General features: G+C 50.5%; 1 protein-coding gene and 1 long non-coding RNA gene across 4 annotated transcripts; one reads left to right on the top strand and one right to left on the bottom strand.

The window, feature by feature from the left end:
• Window positions 1–9,960: 9,960 nt before the first annotated feature.
• On the top strand, window positions 9,961–23,176 carry AP1M2 (adaptor related protein complex 1 subunit mu 2). 3 transcript variants are annotated; one of them, XM_077121827.1, is made up of 12 exons: window positions 9,961–10,089; window positions 11,174–11,330; window positions 11,562–11,629; window positions 13,005–13,135; window positions 13,262–13,409; window positions 13,498–13,624; window positions 14,034–14,182; window positions 14,279–14,350; window positions 21,134–21,292; window positions 21,812–21,937; window positions 22,258–22,333; window positions 22,743–23,176. In XM_077121827.1, the coding sequence occupies exons 1-12, from the start codon at window positions 10,048–10,050 to the stop codon at window positions 22,763–22,765; spliced, it is 1,278 nt and encodes a 425-aa protein (XP_076977942.1). In that variant the 5' UTR covers window positions 9,961–10,047; the 3' UTR covers window positions 22,766–23,176. The 3 variants fall into 3 exon arrangements, with proteins under 3 accessions (XP_076977942.1, XP_076977943.1, XP_076977944.1); XM_077121828.1 differs by having other exon boundaries at window positions 14,040–14,182; XM_077121829.1 differs by having other exon boundaries at window positions 10,016–10,126.
• Window positions 10,263–11,175, bottom strand: LOC143650707 (uncharacterized). The gene is made up of 3 exons (XR_013159644.1): window positions 11,011–11,175; window positions 10,774–10,896; window positions 10,263–10,346 (listed from the first exon to the last, which is right to left on the bottom strand). It is a non-coding gene; the product is annotated as an uncharacterized LOC143650707 (long non-coding RNA).
• Window positions 23,177–24,521: the final 1,345 nt, after the last annotated feature.

Here is a 24,521-nt window from a genome sequence, read left to right on the forward strand (position 1 = left end):
GCGGGGCCCGGGGGCGGGGCCCGGGGCGAAGGGGAGGGGTTCCCGAGAGGTGATGTTGGCGCGTGCGGCGTGCAGGGGCCGCTCCGCTTGTCATTCATTCATTCATCCATCCATTCACGCATTCGTCAGAGCACCGACGGCGGGCCATTGACAGACCCAAAGATGCCACTTTTCATTCATCAGATCCGCCTGGATTTTTAGAATGTGCTCACAGCAAGGGCGGTGATCAAGGGTTCTAGGTTTGGCCAGCAAGATTCTATAGAAAGGAGCTGAAAAGTCGGGGAAAACATGCGTGGTCCAGCAACAGGGGAGGGAAAAGCACGCAGGAGGTAAAAAAGAATGAGGTCATCGCGGAAATGCAATGAAAACCACCAGCTACCACCATACACCCACCAGAGTGGTTACAATTCAAAAGACTGGCCCCGCCAAGTGTTGGCCAGGGCAGGGTGCAGATGGAAATAAACAAATTCCTACACTGCCTGGGGGTGGGATGTAAAATGGCACATGCAGACGGGAAAAAGATCATGAGTTTTCTTATTAAGCTTAACAAGCACGTGACCTATGACTCAGCCATTCCACTCCTTAGGTATGCGCCCAAGGAAAAAGAAAGACTTGTAGGCGAGTGTTTTATAGCAACTTTTTCATAAGGACCTCAGATTGGAAACAATCCAAATGTCCACCCAGGGGCTCAGCAAACTGTGGGGCCATCCATCCCCGGGGGTATTCCTCTGCACTAAGAAAAATTAAATACTGATAAACGCAGCGTCGTAGTTGAATCTGCGGAAGCAATACATTGAGCAGAAGAGGCGGGACACATCTGTGCGACGTTCTAGAACAGGCCTCACTCATGCAGCTGCGGTAACAGAAGGCAGGTCACTGATGGCCATCAGGGGCTGAAGTGACCTCCAAGGCCACTGGGGTGACCTCTGGGCAATTGCAGTCGGGACTTTGGGCTCACAGGCGCTTCCATTTACAGGTCCATGAGCTCTGCCGATCTTAATGCATGCTAACATTTCTTTTCTAAAGTTTAAGAGTAAAGGTGCACTAAATGCTGCTGCATACATTCCCTTTAAGGTAGTTAATTCAATGTGGTGTGACTTTCTCCTTGATTATAAAAAAAAAGTTTAAGAAAGAATGTAAAAAAATGTTAAAAAGAAAAAGAATGTAAGAGGTGACTCTCTGGGTTATAACGAAAATAAATATTTTAGGGAGAGTTCTCGCAGGCATCAGACAGGGTCTCAAATGCATTGTAGTAAGTCATTACAACCATTTTCCTGTTGGGAAGAGGGATGTGGAGAGTTTGGAGAGATGGAGCAATCGACCCATGGGTCCAAATTCCCAACCCACGACTCGGAGCCCTTCCACAGCAGGCCAGCTGTGCTGCCAAGGCGGATGTTGAGTCAAAATAGCAAGTTGCATTTAGGCATTATGGTGCATGGTGTGGGAAAAAGAGAGAGGGGGCCATAAATAAACAGAAGAATAGATGTGACCGGGCAGAAAGAGAGCTGAGCGTGTCAGTGGCCTGTGGAGTCAGATGCATTGGGATGGAGAAGGGGGAAGCAGGTCAAAGGAAACTTGTTCCTGATCTGTTATGTTCTCTCTCTCTCTCAATGAAAGTATTCATGTTTCTTGGGTAATGAAAAGTCTATTTTAAAAAATAGATTTAAAAATTTACATTGCCACCCAGCTGTGATGGGGGTGGGGTGCGGGAGGCACAGGGCACTGGGGGAGTTCCGAGAATGGGAGGTCAGAGAGAGCTTCTTCAAGGAGGAGGGCTGAGAGCCAAGAGACAGGGAGGTGAAGAAAGCAAAGCGGTGGGTATTCTGCCCACAGAGATCAGGGGCCCGAGGAACAAAAGACAGAAAGAGGAACTGAAATTAGGGATTGAGGAAGGAAGCGAACCTGTGTCTGGGGCAGCAGGTTCAAGCGATGCCCTGAGGCTGAGGTTGGCAGGGGCTTGGTGGTGTGTGTGGGGGGACAGACGGGGATGAGCTCCAGGACAAAAGGGAGCCATGGAAGGTGTGAGAGTGGGTGAGGACCTACCGGGTGTGCATTTCAGGGAGCTCCCCCTTAAAGGCGTGGAAAAGGTATGGAAGGAGGGGCCCAGGCAGAACAGGAGGCTGGGGCTGGGGTTTGGGGAGAACTGGGGCAAGGCCGCAGCCTCTGGGGGGCAGGGGAGGTGGCAGCTGAGGCAGGCAGGGCTGGGCAGGGCCCAGACAGAGGCACTGTGTTCTCAGCCCCACTGAAGCTTTTGGGCTCATGAATTTTTCAGCCAAACAGGTCTTGAGTTTCAGGTTCCAGGGCACTGGGCCCAGACTTTAGGGTTCTATTTACTGCCTAAGAATTGCTCATCAAGGAAGGGCACTGGGACAAGGGCTCCTTGGGAGACTTAGGGTGCCCAAATCGCCCTGTGATGCTTTATGAGCGGGGGGCTCTTAAGAGGACTGTAAGCCCCCCAACCCCACCCCACCTTTGGGCAGAGGCAGCATAAAAGCCTTTGCAGGACTCACACCCCAGCTTGTGACCCTCTGCAAGTTATTCACTCTCTCTGAGCCTCAGTTTCCCCCACTGTCAAATGGAAATGAAAGCGTTCCCTAACTCAGGGGTTGGTAGTGAAGATTCCCACTCGCTAGATGTTTTGGGCAGTGCCAGGAGAGAGCCAGCAGGAATTGCTTGTGTTAGCAATACTTGCACTTGTACCCGGCCTACAGCAGAGCACTTGGGAGCCGGCTGGGACCAGGCTCTGGAACCCAACTCCTCTGCCCCTGGCTGGGTGACCTTGGGTGAGTGGCTTAACCTCTTTGTGCTTCTGCTTCTTTCTCTAAAGAGAACAGTGTGGGAGAGTGCTCCCCAAAAATGCTCTCTACTGCTGGGTTAGTGGGCAATTCTGATGGCGGGGCTGCTGCCTCACCTCCCGCCCCCTGAGGGGACCCCTCACCCCACCCACAGGAGCTGATAAAGTTTTCAGACTGGGTTTGGGGAAGGAGGGATGAGGCCTGGGCACCCTGAGTATCGCCCCCTGGAGGCGCTGCCGGCCCTCTCCCTTCCTCCCCCACTGAAGCAGGACCCGGCTGAGGTTTAGATTCCTTCCACTCCCCACCCTTAAAACCCTTTAAATGCCCTGCCATTAAGATCGCAGCCATTTAGGGGTCGTGGGGTTGAGCAACGGCAGCTGTGCAAAGCAGCTGACCTACCCGGAGTGTAGGTCCCAAACAACCCTAAATAACTTAGCCAACCAGGGCACAGTGATTCTCACGCGCATTTCACAGAAATGGAAACTGAGGCACAGGAAGCATAGCAGTCAACCCTTGCCTTCCAGCCAGTATTTGGTTGGAATGACACTGGAACCCAGCACCTGTGGTTTTTTATTATGTGTTAGTTCGTTAGTTTGTTTTTAGGGCAGTCATAGGTTTCCAGAAACTCATGCAGAAAATACGGAGTTCCCATATAACCCAGTTTTTCCTATAACTAATATTTGGCATGTGTGGCTCCACTGTTACGATTGATGAAACAGTATTCTTATATCTATGTTATTAACTAAAGTCCAGACTCTACATTAGGGATCACTGTTTGGGTTATGCAGGTCTATGCTGGGTTTTAAAACATTTGGATTGTTCCGGGGCAAGGGGTGGTGCCGTGGGAGAGCCCCACCCGCCATGCAGGAGAGCCAGGTGGATTCCAGCCCATGCACCCCCCCACCCCCTACCCCCCCAAAAAAGGGAACTGGTGGCTGCTACTCCCCTAAAAATAATTAAATAAATAATTGTGTCTTGGTGAACATACATGTTATAAAATTTCCCATTTTAACCACATTCAAGCACGCCATTCATTGGTGCCGATTACAGTTGCTCTGTTGCCCTCCCACTCCACCGCCCGTTACCTGGACTTTTCTCTTTTTGCATTGCGTAGTTGTGTATCCATCACCATGATCATTTTTAGAACATTTTACCCCTTAACCCACCCCCATTGTTTAGTTTTTTGTTCTTATTTTTTTAATTCATCTGTCCATAGCCTGGATAAAAGGAGCATCAGACACAAGGTTTTCACAATCACACAGTCACATTGTAAAAGCTGTATCGTTATACAATCGTCTTCAAGAATTAAGGCTACTGGTGTCTACGTGGGACATGACTCCCAGGGGTGTGGACCTGCCCCGCAACGTGGGACAGAAATCCTAGAACGAGCTGAGACTCAGCATCAAGGGATTGAGAAAACCTTCTCCACCAAAAGGGGGATGAGTGAAATGAGACAAAATAAAGTGTCAATGGCTGAGAGATTCCAAACAGAGTTGAGAGGTTATCCTGGAGGTTATTCTTACGCATTAAATAGATATCACCTTGTTAGTCAAGAGGTAATGGAGAGGCTGGAGGGAACTGCCTGAAAATGTAGAGCTGTGTTCCAGTAGCCATGTTTCTTGATGATGATTGAACAATGATATAGCTTTCACAATGTGACTGTGTGATTGTGAAAACCTCGTGCCTGATGCTCCTTTTATCTACCTTGTCAACAGATGAGTAGGACATATGGAATAAAAATAAATAGGGGGAAGAAATGCTAAAATAAATTTAGTTTGAAATGCTAGTGATCAATGAAAGGGACGGGTAAGGGGTATGGTATGGATAATTTTTTTCTGTTTTCATTTTATTTCTTTTTCTGAATAGATGCAGATGTTCCAAGAAATGATCATGATGATGAATGCGCAACTATGTGATGATATTGTGAATTACTGATTATATATGTAGAACGGAATGATCAAAATAGGAATATTTGCGTTTGTTTGGTGTTTCTTGGTATTTCAAAAAATTAAATTAAAAGAAAAGAAAAAAGAATGAAGGCTACTGGAACACAGCTCTACAGTTTCAGGGACTTCTCTCCAGCCACTCCAATGCACCATAAACTAAAAAGGGATATCTACATAATGCATAAGAATAATTTCCAGACAATCGTGATGCCTCACTCATATGGATTATCTATAATAGACAAACTCAGAGAACTGAAGTTGAGAGCGTGGGTTATCAGGCTGGGACCTACTGTAAAGGGTCCAAGACCGTAAGCTCTTATAGCAGTCACATATATTTAGAGGTTGCACCTGATATTTCTAAATTCTGGGATACTGAGCTATTTGTGTATAACCTGGTCATTCCCTGAAACTTTGGGTATTTAGGTGACACCTGAGACTCAGAGTTAGAACTCTGAAGCAGTGAAAGTCAGCTCTACCCCATTCAGCAACTGTTAAAAGGCTGAAAAAGTGATCAGACTTCATCTAGAGATGTGAATGAAGCTGATCTAGATGGGACTAAAGTAAATTGGAATACGTGGTAAAGAATAATATGGCCCGTATTTTCAAACTTCAACCTCTGTGCAAGACTAAAGGGAGAGATGTTTATCTGGTAAAAAAAAAAAATTATATTTTAGGTAACACATTATCCAATTTAACTTGTATTGTCAGTTTCCTTAAACACCATAATTATATGGAATCTTGAATAGCGCATGAGAGCTTGTTGGTTTGTACAGTTAGTGTGATAGCCCCAGAGTAATTTGGGCAGAGATTAGAAGAGCATTTGCAAAGTTCCCTTGGGGGAACTTGGGAGAAAGGAGGAAATATTAACTTACCCATCTGGGGAATTACTGCTACTCTCACAAGCAGTGGGGATAACCAATTCCATAGGTTCCACCCTCAACCTTAGGGCTTGCCCCTAAGAAACTTACTCCTGCAAAGAAGAGGCTAAACCTACTTATAATTATGCCTCACAGTCACCCCCCAGAGAACCTCTTTTGTTGCTCAGATGTGGCCTCTCTCTGTAAGCCAACTCCACAGGTAAAGTCACTGCCCTCCCTGCTATGTGGGACATGACTCCCAGGGGTGTAAATATCCCTGGCAACGTGGGAGAGGACTCCCAGGATGAAGCTGGGACCTGGCATCTTGGGATTGATAAGGGCTTCTGGACCAAAAGGGTGAAGAGAGAAATGAGACAAAATAAAGTCCCAGTGGCTGAGAGATTTCAAACAGAGTCGAGAGGTTGTCCTGGAGGTTATTCTTATGCATTATACAAATATCCCTTCTTAGTTTATGGTATATTTAGCCTTGATTCTCTTTTTTAAGAAGAATAAATTGTCTGTTATTCATTAAAGTTTGAATTAATTACGACAAACTTTCTCACAAAGAACTGGTAAACTGTACCAAACATTTAAGGAAGAAATAATACTAATTCCATACAAATTCTTTCAGAAAATAGAAGAGGAAACATTTCTTATTTCATTTTATGAGGCCATGATTATGCTGATAGCAAAACCAGAGAAAGCTATTATCAGAAAAGAAGACAATCATTAACAAAATGTTATCAAATTTAATCTATAAATACATAAGAGGATGATACATCATGACCAAAAGGAGTTTATGCCAGAAATAAAGGTTGGTTCAAAATTCAAAACTTATCTGAAAATCAATCAATATATCAATGCCATCAACGGACTAAAAATGAAAAACCCAATATATGCAAAAAAGCATATGACAAAATTCAATATAAATTCATGATAAAATTTTCAGCAAGTCAGGAACAGAAGTAACCTTATTTCACCTTATAAAGCTATAGTTATCATACTTAATGGTAAAGCACTGAAAACTCTAAAATCAAGAAGACTGGGATACTTACACTCACTACTCTTATTCAACATCATACTGGAGATTTTAACCGGTACGATGAGGCTAGCAAATGAAATAAAAGGCACACAGTCAGAAAGAAAAGACTAAAACTGTGTTTGTTTGCAGACCACGTGCTCATTTATACAGACAATCCAAAGAATCTATTTTTAGAAGCTACTAGAAGAAACAAGTAAGCTTAGAAAGGCTTCAGGATACAAGAAAAATATACAAAAATCAGCTATATTTCTATATACTAGGAATAAATAATCAGAAATTTAAAAAAATTTAAATCCAATGACAATAGCAATAAACTTGAAATACTTAGCGTTTTAGTCTGTATTCTCCAGGGAAACAGACCAACAGGACACATCTGTAAATATTATGAGATTTTTATCAAAACTGTCTCATGTGACTGTGGGGATGCACGAGTCCAAATTCCACAGGACAGGCTGCAAACTGGGAATTCCCATGAAGGTTTTTGATAACATCCCCGGGAGAAGCTGACTAGCTAAAGCAGAGATGGAAATTCTCTCTTCTGACTGCTGAAACCATAACTTCTTTTAAAGTCCTCAACTGACTGGATGAGCCTTCTCTCATTGTTGAAGGCAAAATATCCTCAGTTGATTGTAGATGGAATCAGCCGTAGATGCAGTCAACTTAACTGATGCTTTAAGTCCACAAAATGTCCTCACAACAATCAGACCAGTGCCAGGAGCCTTGATTCTTAAAGATGATTGTGTAACTTAAAGATGATTGTGCAGCTTTTACAATGTGACTGTGTGATTGTGAAAAGCTTGGGTCTGATTCTCCTTTTACCCAGGGTATGGACAGAGGAGTAAAAAATAAGGCTAATAAATAAATAAATAATGGGAGAGTTGATAAAGAGTAAAAATTGGGTAGATCGAAATGCTGTGGGTCAATGAGAGGGTGAGGTAAACGGCATGGGATGTATGAGATTTTTTTTTTTCACTTCTTATTCTGGAGATGCAAATGTTCTAAAAATGATCATGTTGATGAATACACAACCATGTGATGATATTGTGAGCCATTGATTGTACAATATGGTTGGACTCTACTGTGCGGATATTTCTCAATAAAAATATTTTTAAAAATTAGAATAACCTCTGGGATAACCTCTCGACTCTGCTTGAAATCTCTCAGCCACTGAAATTTCATTTTGTCTCATTTCGCTTCCCCTTTTTGGTCAAGAAGGTTTTCTCAATCCCGTGATGCCAGAGCCAGGCTCACCCCCCGGGAGTCCTGTCTCACGTTGCCAGGGAGATGTGCACCACCGGAGCCCTGTCCCACGTAGAGGGGAGGGCAGTGAGTTCACATGCCGAGTCATTGCAAGACTTTTCCATCTCCTCAAACGGAAACTCTGTACATATGAAACATTAACTCCCCATTTCCCAGCTCCACCCCAGGCCCTGATAACCTGCATTTTCATTTCTTCCTCTTGAATTTGCATGTCCCAATTAGTTCCTATAATTGTTTCTCCTTTGGCATCTGGTTCTCTCACTCAGCATGCTGCCTTCCAAGCTCATCTGTGTTATCATACAGTATCAGAGCATCACTCCTTTACACGGCTGAATGCCAGCACCTGTGCTTTTTAACCACCATGTAGTCATAACGATAATGGTAATATTAGCCAACATGAATGAGTTCCAGCTACGTCCCAGGCACTGTTCCACATGCCATGTTGCAGATAATAACTCATGTGACCCACCCAGCAATCCAATGAGGGAAGGACAGTTATTAACCCTTTTCACAGATGCACCGACTGAGACCTGGGCAGAGAAGCCCAGGTGCCCAGGCGGGCGGTGCCAGCGGACTCCACGCCTGGCAGGTTCACATATAAACAATAGCAACGAAAGCAATACCAGTAACTGCTTCCTGACAGGTGCTGCAGAGGCCCCCCTCATCATGCGCCCCTCACCCCACTACCCTCTGCAGCTCAAAACTCAGGCATGTGGAGCCAGTAAAACCCCAGACCTGCAAAGGGTTGGGCAAAGAGTTTCTGGCAATAATGCCGCCTTACTGTGTCATCGTTTACTGGGCCCCTTAGGCCTCTGCAAAATACCATCTCCTTCTCTGATCTCCCAGTCCCCCACTCACTCTCTATACCCCTTCCCAGCCTGGTTGAGTTGCCCCAGAGCTCTTTACCCTTGGGCATCACCTTGTTTTTTGGTTTATACATCGTGTGTCTCTTGCCCTATCAAGAGTGAGAGCAGTACCTTGTCCATTTGGTCACCAACTGGGAACAGAGGCACTCGGTTCATCATGGTGAAAGCAGTTTCCAAAGGGTCAGTGCAGTACACAGTAGGCACTCAATGAATATTTGTTGAATGAATAATAATATGTAATCATAGAGTCATCCTCATCACCAGCATCATAATCATGATCAGCTCTCTTTTCAACATCCTATCAACATTTTAGCATTGCTAAAACATAATAGGAGCTTAATATTTTTTCAGTGAATGAATAAGTGTAAAATTAGGAATAATAATGAAAGCATTTCTCTAATGACAGGAAGAGTCTAACCCACAATTCCTGTCATTAGAGAAATAATTTACTAGTGACTAAATCTTGGAGTGAAGAAGTAAATTAATGAGTAAATATTTATTGTATGAAAGAATGAATTTGGTAAGTATTATTGAGCACCTACTGTGTGCCCAATCTGTGCTGGGCACTGGGGACATGGCCAAGCACAGGACATAGTCTCTGCCCAGCTGGGGCTGATGTGCTTGTGGGTGAGAACAAGAGAGAAATTAGATGGATGGATGGTTGGATGGATGGATGGATGGTTGGATGGATGGATGGATGGATGGATGGATGGATGGTTGGATGGATGGATGGATGGATGGATGGATGGTTGGATGGATGGTTGGATGGAGGGATAGAAGGAAGAAGAGATGGATGGATGGACGGTTGGAGCAATGGAGGAATGGATGAATGGTTGGCTGGATGGATGGATGGATGGATGGATGGATGGTTGGATGGTTGGATGGAGGGATGGGTGAATGGTTGAATGGTTGGATGGATGGATGGATGGATAGTTCGATTGTTGGGCGGATGGATGGATGGATGGATGGATGGATGGATGATTGGATGGTTGGATGGAGGGATGGTTGGTTGGAGGGATGGTCTGACGTCTTCACTCATAAGCCCTTCTGGGTGCAAATGGAAAGCGAGCTGGGACAGCTGTCCGAAGCTCCGCCCCCGCCTGGCTCTCAGCTGCAGTCTTTCCCTCCGCCGACAGCGCGGAGCACCTGGCGGCCTCCCCTTTAAGACGCGCTCACCTGGGCGCTCACCTGGGCGCGGGTGCTTCCGCAGGAAGAAGGAAGCAGCGGCGCCGTCCCCTCCCGGCGCTCCCTCCCCGCCTCCCGGGTCAGCCGCCCGCCACCATGTCCGCCTCGGCTGTCTTCATCCTCGATGTCAAGGGCAAGGTGAGGCTGATGGAGCGGAGTAGGGGGAGGCGAACAGGTGAGGCCGCGTAACTGGACCCCAGGGGCGCCGCCTCGCCGCGCAGGCCCGGGAGGCCCCAGAAAGCGACTGGGGCGCCAGGGCCTTCCCTCCCCCACCCCAACTCGGGGAGTCGAATCCCATCTCCAGCATTTACCGGTGGCGCCCCTGGGGCAAGGAGCTTGCCTCTCTGAGCCTCAGTTTCCGCATTCACAAAAACGGGAGTAACAGAAGTCCCCATCTAGCGAGAAGAATAAAAGTGGAAGTGTCATGCGCGCAGCCCGGCTGCAAACATCAGGCGCTGAAATCCGGGAAGGCAGCCTGGCTGGGAGGCCCTATTCCCCCTGGGGGCTGCCCTGCCCACCCCCCAGCCCCTCACCCCTCTAGTCACTTAATGCAGTAGCAGCAGTCATGATGCTGCTGGTGGAAGGAAGGACACTGAGAGTAACCAGGACAGGTCAGGTGTGTGAGGACCTGCTGGGAGGGCTCCCTGCTCCAAACACGCAGCTCCCGGCCTTAGAAAGTAACTAGCAGGATGGCTGCTTCCTCCTGCCCGGCCCAGGTGGACCCTATACCTGTGAAATCTTTTATTTCTTTTTTCCCTTCCCTCCCTCCCTCCTCCTCTCCCTCCCTCCTGCCCACTCCTCCTTCCCTTCTTCCCACCTCACCAGTTTGGTGCATATGAATTCCCAGGCAGGAGCAGGAATTCTGGAGCTGGGCCACTTGGGTTCCATTCGCAGGCTCCTAGCTTTTCTCCGGGTCCTGACCTGGCCGAGCCTCAACTTCCCCGCCTGTGAAATGGGGAGGCGGATGACCCCAACAGGAGAGCATAGGGGTGAGAAGGAAATAACTGAACAGGCCCCAAGTCTTTAGGGCCCAGCCTGACACCCAGGAGGGCTCCATACCGTTAGCTATTGCCACGGCGTGCTCACGTCACCCGCGCAGGAAACCGAGGCACAGAGAGACAGAGCCTTGCCCAGGCCCCTCTGCCAGGAAGCGGGCTCAGATGGAAGGTTCCAGAACCCCGGTGGTGACTGGTGGCCGGGCCCTCTCTCTGCCCGCCCCCAGCCTCTGATCAGCCGCAACTACAAAGGTGACGTGGCCATGAGCGAAATCGAGTACTTCATGCCGCTGCTCATGCAGCAGGAGGAGGAGGGCGTGCTGGCCCCGCTGCTGAGCCACGGCCGCGTACACTTCCTGTGGATCAAACACAGCAACCTCTACTGTATCCAGCCAGGCGCCGGCCCGTGAGGCAGGGGGTGATGGCGGCTCTGGCCCAGAGAGGGTGGGATGCGGCCGGGGGCCACACAGCACCTGGGCGGGCCTCGGCAAGGCGTGCGCATGCATGGGGAGCCTGTGATCCGGGTGGTGGTGGGGGTGGGGGGGTGTGAGGGGTGTGTGGAGTGTGCATGTCCCACCGCCAGCAGCACCTTTTCCTTAGCGCTGCTGCCTGCAGTGGTGGCTACCACCCTGAAGAATGCAAATGCCTCCCTCGTGTACTCCTTTCTCTACAAGGCGGTGGAGGTAGGTGCTACTGGCCGGCTGCTCTGTCTGTCCTGCCACCTCCTCCAGGAAGCCTTCCTTGTCCTCCCTGGGTGGGGGGTAGAGGGGCCTCTGGGTGAAATGCTGCCTGAGCCGCCCCCATCAAAGCCCCATCACAGTGTGTTTTCATTGGCTGCTCACTGGCAGAGAGGGTCCGGCTTGGTCCTGAGTCAGAGGGTCTGAGCACCAGTCCCAACTCCCCTCCTTCCTGGCTGTGTGACCTTAAGCAAGACAAGGCTCCTCCCTGGGCCTTTAAACTGGGAATAAGAATTCCTGCCTCAAGGTTAATCTGACTGATACCTGTGAAGTTGCCTGAAACCGTGCTCAGTATACAGTAGGTGCTCGATAAATGTTCACTGTTACTGTTGGCATTTCACTAAAGTTATCATCATCATGTAATAGTAACTTATTGGGCAATTACTGGGTGCCACTCTCGATGCGTGAGAAGGCGCTCAGTACATATTCTTTAACAAACAGCAAATATTGAGTTGCCTCCTCTCGGCCAAATGAAAGGGGACAGTCCCTTCCTACCTGCTCTCAGACTTAATTAAGCGACCCAGACAACATCCTGAAGAATTAAAGGACGTTAAGGAAATTAAATAGTACATTGGGTTAAACACTAGCTGGGGTGCTAAACATTCACGGGGGTCTTCATTGAGGAGGTGGCATTCAAGCTGAGGCTCAGACGGTAGACTAAGAGCCCACTGTGGGGCGAGCTGGGGGAAGAACGTCCTAGGCAGAGGGCACGGCCAATGCAAAGGCCCTGAGGTAGCCCGGACGAGCGAGGGGAAGGTTATTCCAGTGTTGGACGGTGAGGGGTTCTCTGCTGGGGTCATACCTACTTGCCAGCAGGGGTCCTCAGATGCCCCCCCCCCCCAAGGACCTGTGGATAGAATCCAGAGAGTCCCTGAACTTGGATGTGGTTCCTTATAATGAGTTTCCTTTCCCATCCCATGTATTTTTTTTTCTGCCTTTACAACTTTTATTCTGTAATGGATGCACATATCACCAGAAACTCAGGGCTCCATGGCCCCCCCAGAAGGAAATCCTCTCGGCTTTTCCACCTCTTGGCTCCCAGGGCTGCCTGTGTTTTCCCATCACTGCCCCCAACGTGGTGGATTATACTGGTTCTGGTTACTTGTCCATCTCCCCCCCTAGACTGTTCCAGAAGACCAGGAACTCTGTCTGGTCTGATCACCATTCATTTCGCAGCACAGGCATATATATATATATATATACAGTAGGTGCTCCATCAATGCTTGCTGGCTGGTTGGCTGAACGAGTGGAGACTCAGCCCGTGGCCCCAGCCACACTAGCCGCACCTACGGTGGGTGTCTGTCCTGCCCGCGGCCCCCAGGTGTTCTCTGAGTACTTCAAAGAGCTGGAGGAGGAGAGCATCCGCGACAACTTCGTCATCGTGTACGAGCTGCTGGACGAGCTCATGGACTTTGGTTTCCCACAGACCACGGACAGCAAGATCCTGCAGGAGTGCGTGGACCCCGGGGGGGTAGGGGGTGGGGGTGGGGCTGCCACAGGGAGGCCCAGCTGGAAGGAGACCCGGGAGGGGCCCAGGGAGGTATCCCCAGGCCCAGCCACCCGTCCCCCACCCACCAGGTACATCACGCAGCAAAGCAATAAGCTGGAGACCGGCAAGTCGCGGGTGCCGCCCACCGTCACCAATGCCGTGTCCTGGCGCTCCGAGGGCCTCAAGTACAAAAAGAACGAGGTCTTCATCGATGTCATTGAGTCGGTCAACCTGCTGGTGAGTCCTCACCACCACCAACCCCCCGCCCTGGTGGGCTCCCCAGGCCGGCTCACCCCGGCACCCGCCGCCCCACCCCCACCCCCAGGTCAACGCCAACGGCAGCGTCCTGCTGAGCGAGATTGTGGGCTCCATCAAGCTCAAGGTCTTCCTGTCGGGAATGCCCGAGCTGCGGCTAGGCCTCAATGACCGCGTGCTCTTCGAGCTCACTGGCCGTAAGTGTCCCCGGGGGAGGCCACCGAGTCCCACCCTGGGACCCCTACCGCGGCCCACAGCAGGCGGTTCTGCACGCGGAGATCGCGCGCCCTCTGCTGCTCATAGCTAGTACTGCAGCCGCTGCTCCACCTGGCAACCTCTCCTTCCCCCTTGGCGCCAGCAACTATTGAGCTCCTGCTGTGTGCTGAGCTCGGTTCTAGGCGCTGAGGACGCGGCAGTGCAGCAAAAACAGAAATCCCTGCCCTCTTGAGCTAACATTCTAGGAGGAGGAAGGGAGAGAGTAGAGTAAGACGTGGTGTTTAAAAGCCTGACAGTGGGAACCGGTTTCCCTTGGGTTCCAGGGAGTGCCTCCTCTGCAAAGTGGGGGTGCCGGGCGGGGGAGGGTCACCCCGCCTGCTCCGCTCTGAGTTGCAGGCAGCAAGAACAAGTCGGTGGAGCTGGAGGACGTGAAGTTCCACCAGTGTGTGCGCCTCTCGCGCTTCGACAACGACCGCACCATCTCCTTCATCCCGCCCGACGGCGACTTCGAGCTCATGTCCTACCGCTTGAGCACCCAGGTGAGGGCGGTGCAGGGGCGCACCCCGTGGGGGTGGCTGGGGTTGAGCCCAGAGCCTCTGAGGACCCACCGCCCCAGCCCTCTCCTCTCTCCCCAGGTGAAACCCTTGATATGGATCGAGTCGGTCATAGAGAAGTTCTCGCATAGCCGTGTGGAGATCATGGTCAAGGTGGGCTGGGAGGATGGTTCACACATGCGCGCTCTGCCCCGCGCCCCTCCTGCCCCTTCACCTGTCTGAGCTCATCTCCCCGCACCATCCAGACCCCTTATCCAGCCCCACTGGCCCCCTGTGCCCTGCCTGGTTCCCACTCAGGCCTTCGCATCTGCATGGACTGCTCCTCCTCTAACTCCACTCATGGCTCCGGCTTTCCTTCCCTTCCCTCCTTCAGGTCCCTGCTCAGCAGCTTCTCTCTAGAACAGCCCCCTTTCCCCACACCACACACCCCACTTTTGTCCCACCCTGCACTTACTTCTCTTCAGAGCCCAGAACCCCTGAATTTATTTCCCACAACCTTTGCCTCCATATCAGGCACATGCTCAGCTCCCAATAATGTGGGAATATGGGATAAGTGTTAGCTGGTCCGATTATGATTTTTTGTTGCTACTGTTTCTGCATAGGCGGGCACGGGGAATGGAACCCCGGTCTCGGGCATGGCAGGCGAGAACTCATACAGCATGATTCCATTCACACGCTGGTAAAAACCAGGCAGAAGGAAATATTTATGGGTGCCATACCCCAAGGCCCTGCACAACCTGCGCATCTCCTTCTTGCCCCACTCCCCCTCCTTCTCTCTGCCCCAGCCACACTGGCTCTTCCTGGAGCACACCAAGCAAGGTCCTGCCTCAGGGCCTTTGCACTGGCTCTTTCCTCTCCCTGAGTTGCTGCCCTCCACCCACCCACCCAGATAGCTACACAGCTCCTTAGAGGGCCCTTCTCAGATCTCCCTACTAAAACCTGCAGCCCCCAGGACTCCTCAGCTGCTGTCTTGCTCTATATCCCTCTAACACTGCTGTCTGACATCTGATCTATTTTATTTTCATATCCAAGTATGGCCCGCCCTATTATGATTTTAATGAGCTCCTAGCTTGTTCAGGATCTAAGGGAAGAAAACAATATATATTCACTACCCTCAAGGAGCTTTACAGGCCAGTTGCGGAGACAGGCAAAGCTTCAGCAGATCTCATCAGCACTGTCATCCAGATAGGTTCCGAATCCTCCCACCAGGGCCTCCATCCTGGTCCCGCCCCCCCCCCACCCCCCATGGAAGCTCAGCTCCACCTGGTCGGCTGACTCCACCTCCCCTGCCCCCCCACGCCTGTCCTCCCCATGACCGCCAGGGGGCGCCTGCGAGCACCTGAGTCAGGGCACGTCCCTCCTCTGCCCAGAACACTTTATGGCTCCCACTTCACTTGGAATAAAAACCCAAATTCTCCCTACAGCCCCCAAGGCCCTGCACAACCTGCGCATCTCCTCCTTGCCCCACTCCCCCTCCTTCTCTCTGCCCCAGCCACACTGGCTCTTCCTGGAGCACACCAAGCAAGGTCCTGCCTCAGGGCCTTTGCACTGGCTCTTTCCTCTCCCTGAGTTGCTGCCCTCCACCCACCCGCCCAGATAGCTACACAGCTCCTTAGAGGGCCCTTCTCAGATCTCCCTACTAAAACCTGCAGCCCCCAGCACTCCCCAGCTGCTGTCTTGCTCTGTATCCCTCTAACACTTACTGTTGTCTGACATCTGATCAATTTTATTTTCATATCCAAGTATATGTAAAAGAAAAGCACACTATATGATATTTATGTGGTATAAAGAATAATGAGAAACCACGTAGTTTATTCGGATATGCTTCATCAGAACCTATGAAGCCCCTATGTCCCTTCCCCAGTTTACTGTCCCCCACTCAGAGGTAAACACCAGCTTGAATCTTATGTGGTTAATTTCTTTGCTTTTCTTTATACTTTTGCTTTCCCTACTGGAACCCATAAATATTTCGTTCTGCCTGGTTTTGACCAGCATGTGAATGGAATCATGCTGTATGGGTTATTTGACTATCTTTGTATATGACTTGCTTTTATATATAATACATATATATATTTTTTGGTTTTCAAAAGGGGAATTTAGGGCGGGCCACGGTGGCTCAGCAGGCAGGAATGCTTGCCTGCGATGCCAGAGGACCCGGGTTTGATTCCCGGTGCCTGCCCATGTAAAAAAATTTTAAAAAGGGGGAGGGGGAATTTAATAAGCTACAACTTTGCAGTTCTAAGCATATGTTTCATATATTATTGATTTGAGATGAACCTAAGATGTTCTTAGGTTCATCCTTTTTTTTTTTTTAGGAGCAGTTGTAGGTTGATAGAAGAATTGTACAGAAAGTACAGAGTTCCCAGAACCGCACCCCCATATACACACATACACAGTTTTCCCCATCATTAGCATTTTGTGTTGGTGGGGTACTGTTCTAGGTTGCTAGCTGCTAGAATGCAATATACCAGAAATGGAATGGCTTTTAAAAAGGGGAATTTAATAAGTTGCTAGTTTACAGTTCTAAGGCCGAGAAAATGTCCCAGTTAAAACAAGTCTATAGAAATGTCCAATTTAAGGCATCCAGGGAAAGATACCTTAGTTCAAGAAGGCCAATGAAGTTCAGGGTTTCTCTCTCAGCTTGAAGGGCACATGGCAAACATGGCATCATCTTCTAGCCTTCTCTCCTGGCTTCCTGTTTCATGAAGCTCCCCGGGAGGCATTTTCCTTCTTCATTTCCAAAGTGCTGGCTCGTGGACTCTCTGCTTCGTAGTGCTGCAGCATTCTCTGCTCTCCCTGAATCTCTCACTTTCTCCAAAATGTTTCCTCTTTTATAGGATTCCAGTAAACTAATCAAGACCCACTCAAATGTGTGGAGACACGCCTCCACCTAATCCAGCTTAGCAACCGCTCTTGATTAAATCACATCTCCAGGGAGATGCTCTAATTACAGTTTCAAACGTACAGTACTGAATAGGGATTAGAAGAAACGGCTGCCTTTACAAAATAGTATTAGGATTAAAACATGGCTTTTCTAGGGTACATACATCCTTTCATACCAGCGCAGGTACCTTTTTACAATTGGTGAACCAATATTATAATAATTATATTATTACTTATAATCTGCAGTTTACATTAGGGTTCACTCATTGGGTTGTATAGTTCTACTTTTTTTGTTTATAGTGGTAACATATATCACAGAGTAAATTTCCCATTGTAGCCACTTTCAAGTATACAATTCAGTGTCATGCACAATATCATGCTCCCATCACCACCACCCATCGCCAAAATTTTCCACCACCCCAGAGACTCTGCACCCACTAAATATCAATTCCCTGTTTCCCACCTCTAACCCTGCAGAGTCAGAGATTCTATGAATTTGCATATCCTCATTATTTCATATCAGACAGATCGTACAATAGTTGTCCTTTGGTGTCTGGCTTCTTTTACACAACACGATATTGTAATATCCATGTTGTAGCATGCATGAGACGTCTTTCCTTTTTTTACAGCTTTATAACATCCCATTGTAACAACTTGTTTTATTTATCCATTTGTTCATTAATGGACCTTTGGGTTGCTTCCACCTTTTGAATAGTGTGAATAATGCTGCAAGGAACACTGATGTACACGTATCTGTTTAAGTGCCTGCTTTCGGTTCTCACTTCTAGTACATACCTAGAAGTATACACCTAGAAGTGGGACTGCCAGATCGTATGGTAATTTAAAACTTTTTGAAGAACTGCCAAACTGTTTTCCACGGGCGGCTGTACCACTTTACATTCCCACCCACAATGCACAAGGGTTCCTATTTCTCTGCATCCTTGCCGGCACTCATTATCTTCGCCCCCCCACCCCCCTTTTTTAATAGTAGCCATTCTAATGGTATCTTATTGTGGTTTTGGTTTGCACTTCCCTAATAACTAATGTCATCTTTTTTATGTGCTTATTGGCCATTTGTCTGTCTTCTCTGGAGAAATGTCTATTCAACTCCTTGGCCCGTTTTTTAAATGGGTTGTGTGTCTTTTGGTATTGAATAGTAAAAGTCTATATTCTAGATAGTGAACCCTTTTCAGATACAGAATTTCCAAATATCTTCTCCCATTCTGTAGGTATCTTTTCACTTTGATAATGTCCTTTGATACACAAACGTTTTTACTTTTGATAAGGTCGAATTTACATTTTCTTGTTTTGGTCGTACTTTTGGTGTAAAGTCTAATATTTCATTGCCTAATACAAGTTCCTGAAGATCTACCCCTGGGTTTTCTTCTAGAAGCTTTATAATAGTCTTAGTGTTTGTACTTAGGTCTCTGATCCGTTTTGAGTTCATTTTTGCATATGGTGTGAGGTAGGGGTTCACCTTCCTTCTTTTGCATGCAGATTTCCAGTTTTTCCAGCACCATTTGTTGAAGAGACTGTTCTTCCCCCATTGAGTGGACTTTGCACCCCCGTCAAAAATCAGTTGGCCAAAGATGTGTGGCTTTGTTCTGAACTCTCAATTCAGTTCCATTGGTTTACACATATAGATCATTGTGTGAGTACCATGTTGTTTTGATTACTGTGGCTTTGTAATAAGTTTTTACGATCAAGGAGTATAAGTCCTCCTACTCTGTTCTTTGTTTTCATGGTGTTTTTGGCAATTTGGAGCCCGTTAGTCTTCCATATAAATTTGATAATTGGCTTTTCCATTTCTGCAGAGAAGGTGGTTGGCATTTTATCTGGGATTATGTCATCTATAAATCACTTTGGACAAAATTGACATCTTTAAGATATTTAGTCTTCTAATCCGTGGACATGGAATGTTCTTCCATTTATTTAGGTCTTCTTAGGTTTCTTTTAGGAATGTTTTGTGTTTTCCGTGTATAAGTCCTTTACATCCTTGATGATATTCCTAGGTATTTGATTCTTTTAGTTGCTGTTGCATCCACCGAGTTTTACAGCTGTTTAATATTCCTGTGATGGTATCTGCCACATCTGTCATTCTCCTGTGTGTTATTTCCAGCTTTTGACCGCTGTGCTTCATGCTACAGGAATAGCCTGTACACATCTCCCAGTGTCCTGAGCAAGAGCTTCTCCAGAGCATGTCGTTTGTTTTCTTTTGTCGAAGGGGAAACAGAGGCCGAGAGGGTTAAGGTGTCACTCAGCCAGGAAGAGGGGGGCCCTGCCTCAAACAGGGGTCTGCCTGGCTCCAGCATCTGCTTTGTTAGACTCGATGTTGCTTCCCAGTCTCAGGGTCTCTGGGGCGCTGGGCTGCAGGGTGGGTGGTCACCAGGGAGGCACTGGCTGTCCCTCAATAGCCCCATCTCTGCAGGGGAAGGGGAAGGGGCCATTAAAGCTGGTGCGTTCCAGAAAGAAGACCCTCCTGCTTTCCCACTAGGTCTTCTGGCCCTGATCCTACCTCCCCAGCCCCCACCCCCCACTTAATAAATAAAGCAGTAACGATATAGTAACAATAGCTGCAATGCACGGGACACATGGCATCCCTGTGTTGGAAGCTTGTTGCTCTGGAACTTCCTGCCTTATGCCATGTAGACACTCCTGCTGGCCAGGAAGTCCCCAGGTGGTTGAAAGTCCAGCTCCACCAGCTAGAATGTGCTGAGAGGATCTGGGCGGGGCATTTACAGCAATCTACCATAATCTGGCGACAGCTGTGTACGCAGGGCAGCACACCCAAACTCCTCCACTGTAGCACAGTCTGCAGGTAGACACGCATACGCTGCTCAGTGAAAGAAATGCCACTAAGAGACAGGAAGCAAAGAGCAGGCTTGGTAACAGCAATTTCTGTCTGTCTCTAAACACCAGGGCATGAAGCAGCCAGGGAGGGCGCCGCCCCTGAGAGCCTACCAGCCTCAGATCTGGGAGGCAGGCTGTGGATGTTACAAAAAGGCTCGCAGATTGCAGTCAGTGTAGAGAAATCACAGGGTCCAATCGCTGGTCACGTCTAGAAAACAGTTCTGTAAAGGGAGGAGCCTCTGTAAAGGGAGTAGCCTCTGTGAAGGGAGGAGCCTCTGTAAAGGGAGGAGCCTCTGTAAAGGGAGGAGCCTCTATGAGGACTCTATCTTCCTGGTGCAAAGGAAGAAACTACTTTCTCTTTCTTTTTAAATCAAATATCTAGGAATATTATCAAGGGAATAAGATTTCTTTTGTAGAGATTGTTTTCTTCTTTAGAGACAGAGAAAGCAAATGATGTGATGTGTTCTTAATAGAGAATTCTTTGTTCCACGGGGAATCAAACTGCCAGTTGTCCCCTGATTGATTTTGCAACACCTGGGTATTGAAATAAAATGTTTGGCATGAGCATTAAGTTTCTGTTCCTTTGGTCAAAGGAAAAAAAAAGCTTGCCCTGTATCACATGGTGCTAGATATGTAGATAATATTGGAATTTAGACAGTCATTCATTTGTAAGGATGGCACGTGATGATTAAAGGCTTGTGTTCGAATCCCTTCCAAGCCAGTTACTAGCTACTGGCTTAGAATGGGCAAAGTGCTCTTTCTCTCTGTGCCTCAGTTTCCTCACTTGTAAAATGGGCCTTGGGGATGATTCTTACCTTAGTGAATGGGTGTTCGACTCAGAAGCGGGCACACAGGAGGGGCCCAGGAGAGTCCAGCTTCAAACAAAAACTCCTTTTTGATGGACCCATTTTTGGAGCGGTGTTATTTTTGAACCAGGCAAAGGTGGTTGGCACCGTCCCAATGGAAAGTGCTAAGAGCCGAACCTCCAGAGTCCAGAAGCAACCGTGCCCCTTATGGGCTGGGCGTCTTGGGGTGGATGCCTTACCTTCTCTGTGCCTCGGTTTCCTCATTTGTCAAAGGGGCAAAATAATGCCTCCCCCACCCCAAACTCAGGCTGGGTGGTGCGTGAAGGGCTTGGCGAATGCTGACTGGACGCAGGAGTGAGTCCCCGGTGCCCCACACTCTCCCCGCCACCCCCGACAGGCCAAGGGACAGTTTAAGAAGCAGTCGGTGGCTAACAGCGTGGAGGTCTCGGTGCCTGTCCCCAGTGATGCTGACTCCCCGCGCTTCAAGACCAGCGTGGGCAGCGCCAAATACGTGCCGGAGAAGAATGTTGTGATCTGGAGCATCAAATCCTTCCCGGTTAGCACTGGGCGCAGGCGGGGATTCTGGGGTGGGGGTGGGGGTACCTGACCCCAAAGAAGAGAATCATGGGGCCCCACACGCACCGTCGTCCTTTAGGGGTGCCAAAGGTGGAAACCAGGCCAGCCTGGTGCATCTCAAGGAAACCCAGCTCTGGGTTCGAATCCCAGGCCCTTGCCTCTCGGAGCTGGTGGGATTGAGAAACCCACATCCCCTACCCCCGCCCTTCCCCGTGGAACCTCAGTTTGCCCAGCTGTGAAGCAGGAGTGTAACACCCCCCTCCCCCCTCAAGCCACTGGAGGACTTGGCCTGTCCCCAGCACATCTGGGGTGTCATGGTCCCCGATAAGGTTTGGGGGGCTCAGAAGCAGTGGTTTTGAGTCTCGGCCAGGGGCCTTTGGTTCCTTGTCTGTAAAATGGCCCAGAAGACACCCCTGCTCCAAGCATCGTTTCCATGGGGAGTGGGACTGGGAGCGTGGGGGAGGCCCCCGGACTGTCTCATGTCCTCGTGTGCCCGCAGGGCGGCAAGGAGTACCTGATGCGGGCCCACTTCGGCCTCCCCAGCGTGGAGAAGGAAGAGGTGGAGGGCCGGCCCCCCATCGGGGTCAAGTTCGAGATCCCCTACTTCACGGTCTCTGGGATCCAGGTGGGGTGTGGGCAGGAAGCTGCCTCTCCTCCATGCCGGCAGGTCCCCCTCTGTCCTGCTTCTTGACCCAGGCCACCTCCCATTCCCTGGCTGGAGTCACCTCTCCCCTGCCTGCCATGCCTCCCCCCGCTCTCTGCCTGGGTCCCCTCTCCTCTGCCTCTCCCTTTAGCCTGTCCCAACTACTCCCCCCTATACACACACTCTCTCTCTCTCTCTCACACACACACACACAGCTTGTTCATTTCTCTCTCTCCCTCTCCCACAAGCTGTCCCTCCCCATCCTCTTAGCCACTGCCAACTCTTTTCCTCTTCCCTTCCAGGTCCGATACATGAAGATCATTGAGAAAAGCGGCTACCAGGCCCTGCCCTGGGTACGCTACATCACCCAGAGTGGTGGTAAGGCAGCCTCGCGCCCTGCGGGGGTGGGGGGGAGTGGGGTCAAAGAGATGGGGGGACCCTGACCATCATCTGGCTCAGAAGCACTCCCAAACCCAACAGGCCTGCCCCTCCTTGTCACCCAGCCACCCGGCCTTGCCCACCTTCAAAACAGCAGCAACTGCTGCCCTGGGGGGCCGTGGGGAGCAGGCCAAGGGCTGGGTACACAGCATCTCATCCGTTTCCAGGAGACAGGCATGGTTACCCTTCCTGCCTTTGGCTCCATGCTTGGCCTGGTGACACACAGAGGGGTGGGGTAGTTTTGGCTCAGGAGCGCTGGGGCAGGGAATGGAATTGGGGGCTGCCTCTCTGTCTCCCCCCCTCCCAAATTCTGAGATGGTCTCTGCCCATCATTTCCTGTTTCCTGCAGATTATCAACTTCGGACCACCTAGAAGGAGAAGAGATGATGGGGCTTGGATATTGGAGAGGGGGAGGGGGGCCTCCCCCTCTCCAGGCTGGAAATTTTAGAGGGAGGGAGAGCCCAGAGGGGAAGGGGCAGGACGGTGAGGGCAGGCCCCTGACTTGGCAGTTTTTTGATCCCAGTACCTGGCCCCCTTCCTTTACCCATGGGCTGGCAGGGATGTTCTCCCTGCCCCCCAATGCTTGGGGTGACCCCCGATTTTATATGAAGAAATAGGGAAGGGGCTCGACACCCCCCCCTCACGAGTGCCTTCTTTCAGTGACCTGCCTTAGGGGGTGTCGGGAGCCCCTCCATCAGCTGCTGAGCCCAGAGGCCCCGCTGGCCCATTCCTCTGAATTTTAGGATGTCATTAAAAAAGAGTCTACCAAAAAAATTTTTAAAAGGTGTCTAGCCACTGCCGGTGTACTTCCTGGGCGGTGGGTGGGGTAGGGGTGGAGTAGGGACTGGGCTGCCAAGAACGGCCCCGGGACATTGAGATGGGAAGTGGGCAGCTGACATACACACCCGAGCTCCCCCACCCGCCTGCTGCCGGGGACCAGTGCCGCAGTTTCCACGCGGGTTCGCGGGTCCCGCAGTTCCCCCCCCTTCCGGAGTGTGTTCCCCTCCCCAATCCCATGATCGCCACAGACCGCCTAAGTCAGATCACGCTCCTCTGCGCCGAATCCTCCCACGGTTCCCACCCGGGTAAAAGTAAAAGTCAAGTCCTCGCCGCAGCCCACAAGCCCTGATCTGCCCTGCCGCCTCCTGGCTCTCCCCTTCGCCCACTTTCCCCACTTCGCTGTTCCTGCACGTGCCAGACTCGCTCCCGTCGGTCGTTCTCTCGGCCTGGGGATGCCTTTTCCGAGAAAGCCACATGGCTCCCTCCCTAGAGGGAGGCCGCTAGAGAAACGTCACCTTCTCTGGGAAGCCCTCCGTGACCTCCCTGTTTCAACGCTCTTCCTTTCCCAAGGAACCACCACTTATTTGTCCTGTTTTATCAGCTTCCCAGCTTTCACCACTCAGAGAAGACTGCGTTATTGCCCTTTCCCCCATGCGCAGGGCCCATTTGGGCGACAGTGCACGGCAGGAGCTCGGTAAATGTTTGCACGCTTGCAGGCTGAAACGATTTGGTTCCAGTGTTGGAATGCGCGCCCCGGAACAGCGCCTGCACGGACTGCGGTGAATGAATGAAACCCAAGCGCTCAGCGCATGGGAAGGGCCAACGCACGCTGATCGCGGGGCAACGGAGCGGAATTCTGGACTGGGCGGCCCCCGCCCTGCTTCCCTCCCTCCTCTGCCCGGGCCTCGCTCCCCCGGGTCGGTTAAACCCGCCCGCCTTCCCGCCCGCCGCGCGCGTTTGAAAACCGAAAACCCCGCCAGGGCCGGCGGCCCACCGGTCGCCGCGTCCGGGCCAATCAGGAGCCCTCGAAGCCGCCCCGGCGACGCGCGGCTATTGGTTGCGCGGGCCTCGTGGGCGGAGCAAGGAGAGGGTCACGCGCCGGGCAGGCGGTGCCTGGCTACAATGTAACGAGTTGGTAGGACGACAAATGGGCGCGCTCGAGGGGCGGTGCCTGGGCCTGGCTCCGCCCCCCGTGGCGGGCGCGGCGGCGGCGGCGGCGGCGGCGGCGCAGAACAGACCCCGCCCGTCGCGGAGGAGGGAGGGTGAGCTGGGGGGACCCGGCCCCCAAGGGGCGGGCGGCGGAGGGCTGGGCCCGGCTCGCGGCCCCTCGCCGGCGGCCGGCTGACGG

The sequence above is a fragment of the Tamandua tetradactyla genome, chromosome 11 (assembly GCF_023851605.1).
Source record: "Tamandua tetradactyla isolate mTamTet1 chromosome 11, mTamTet1.pri, whole genome shotgun sequence".
NCBI classification, from domain to species: domain Eukaryota; kingdom Metazoa; phylum Chordata; class Mammalia; order Pilosa; family Myrmecophagidae; genus Tamandua; species Tamandua tetradactyla.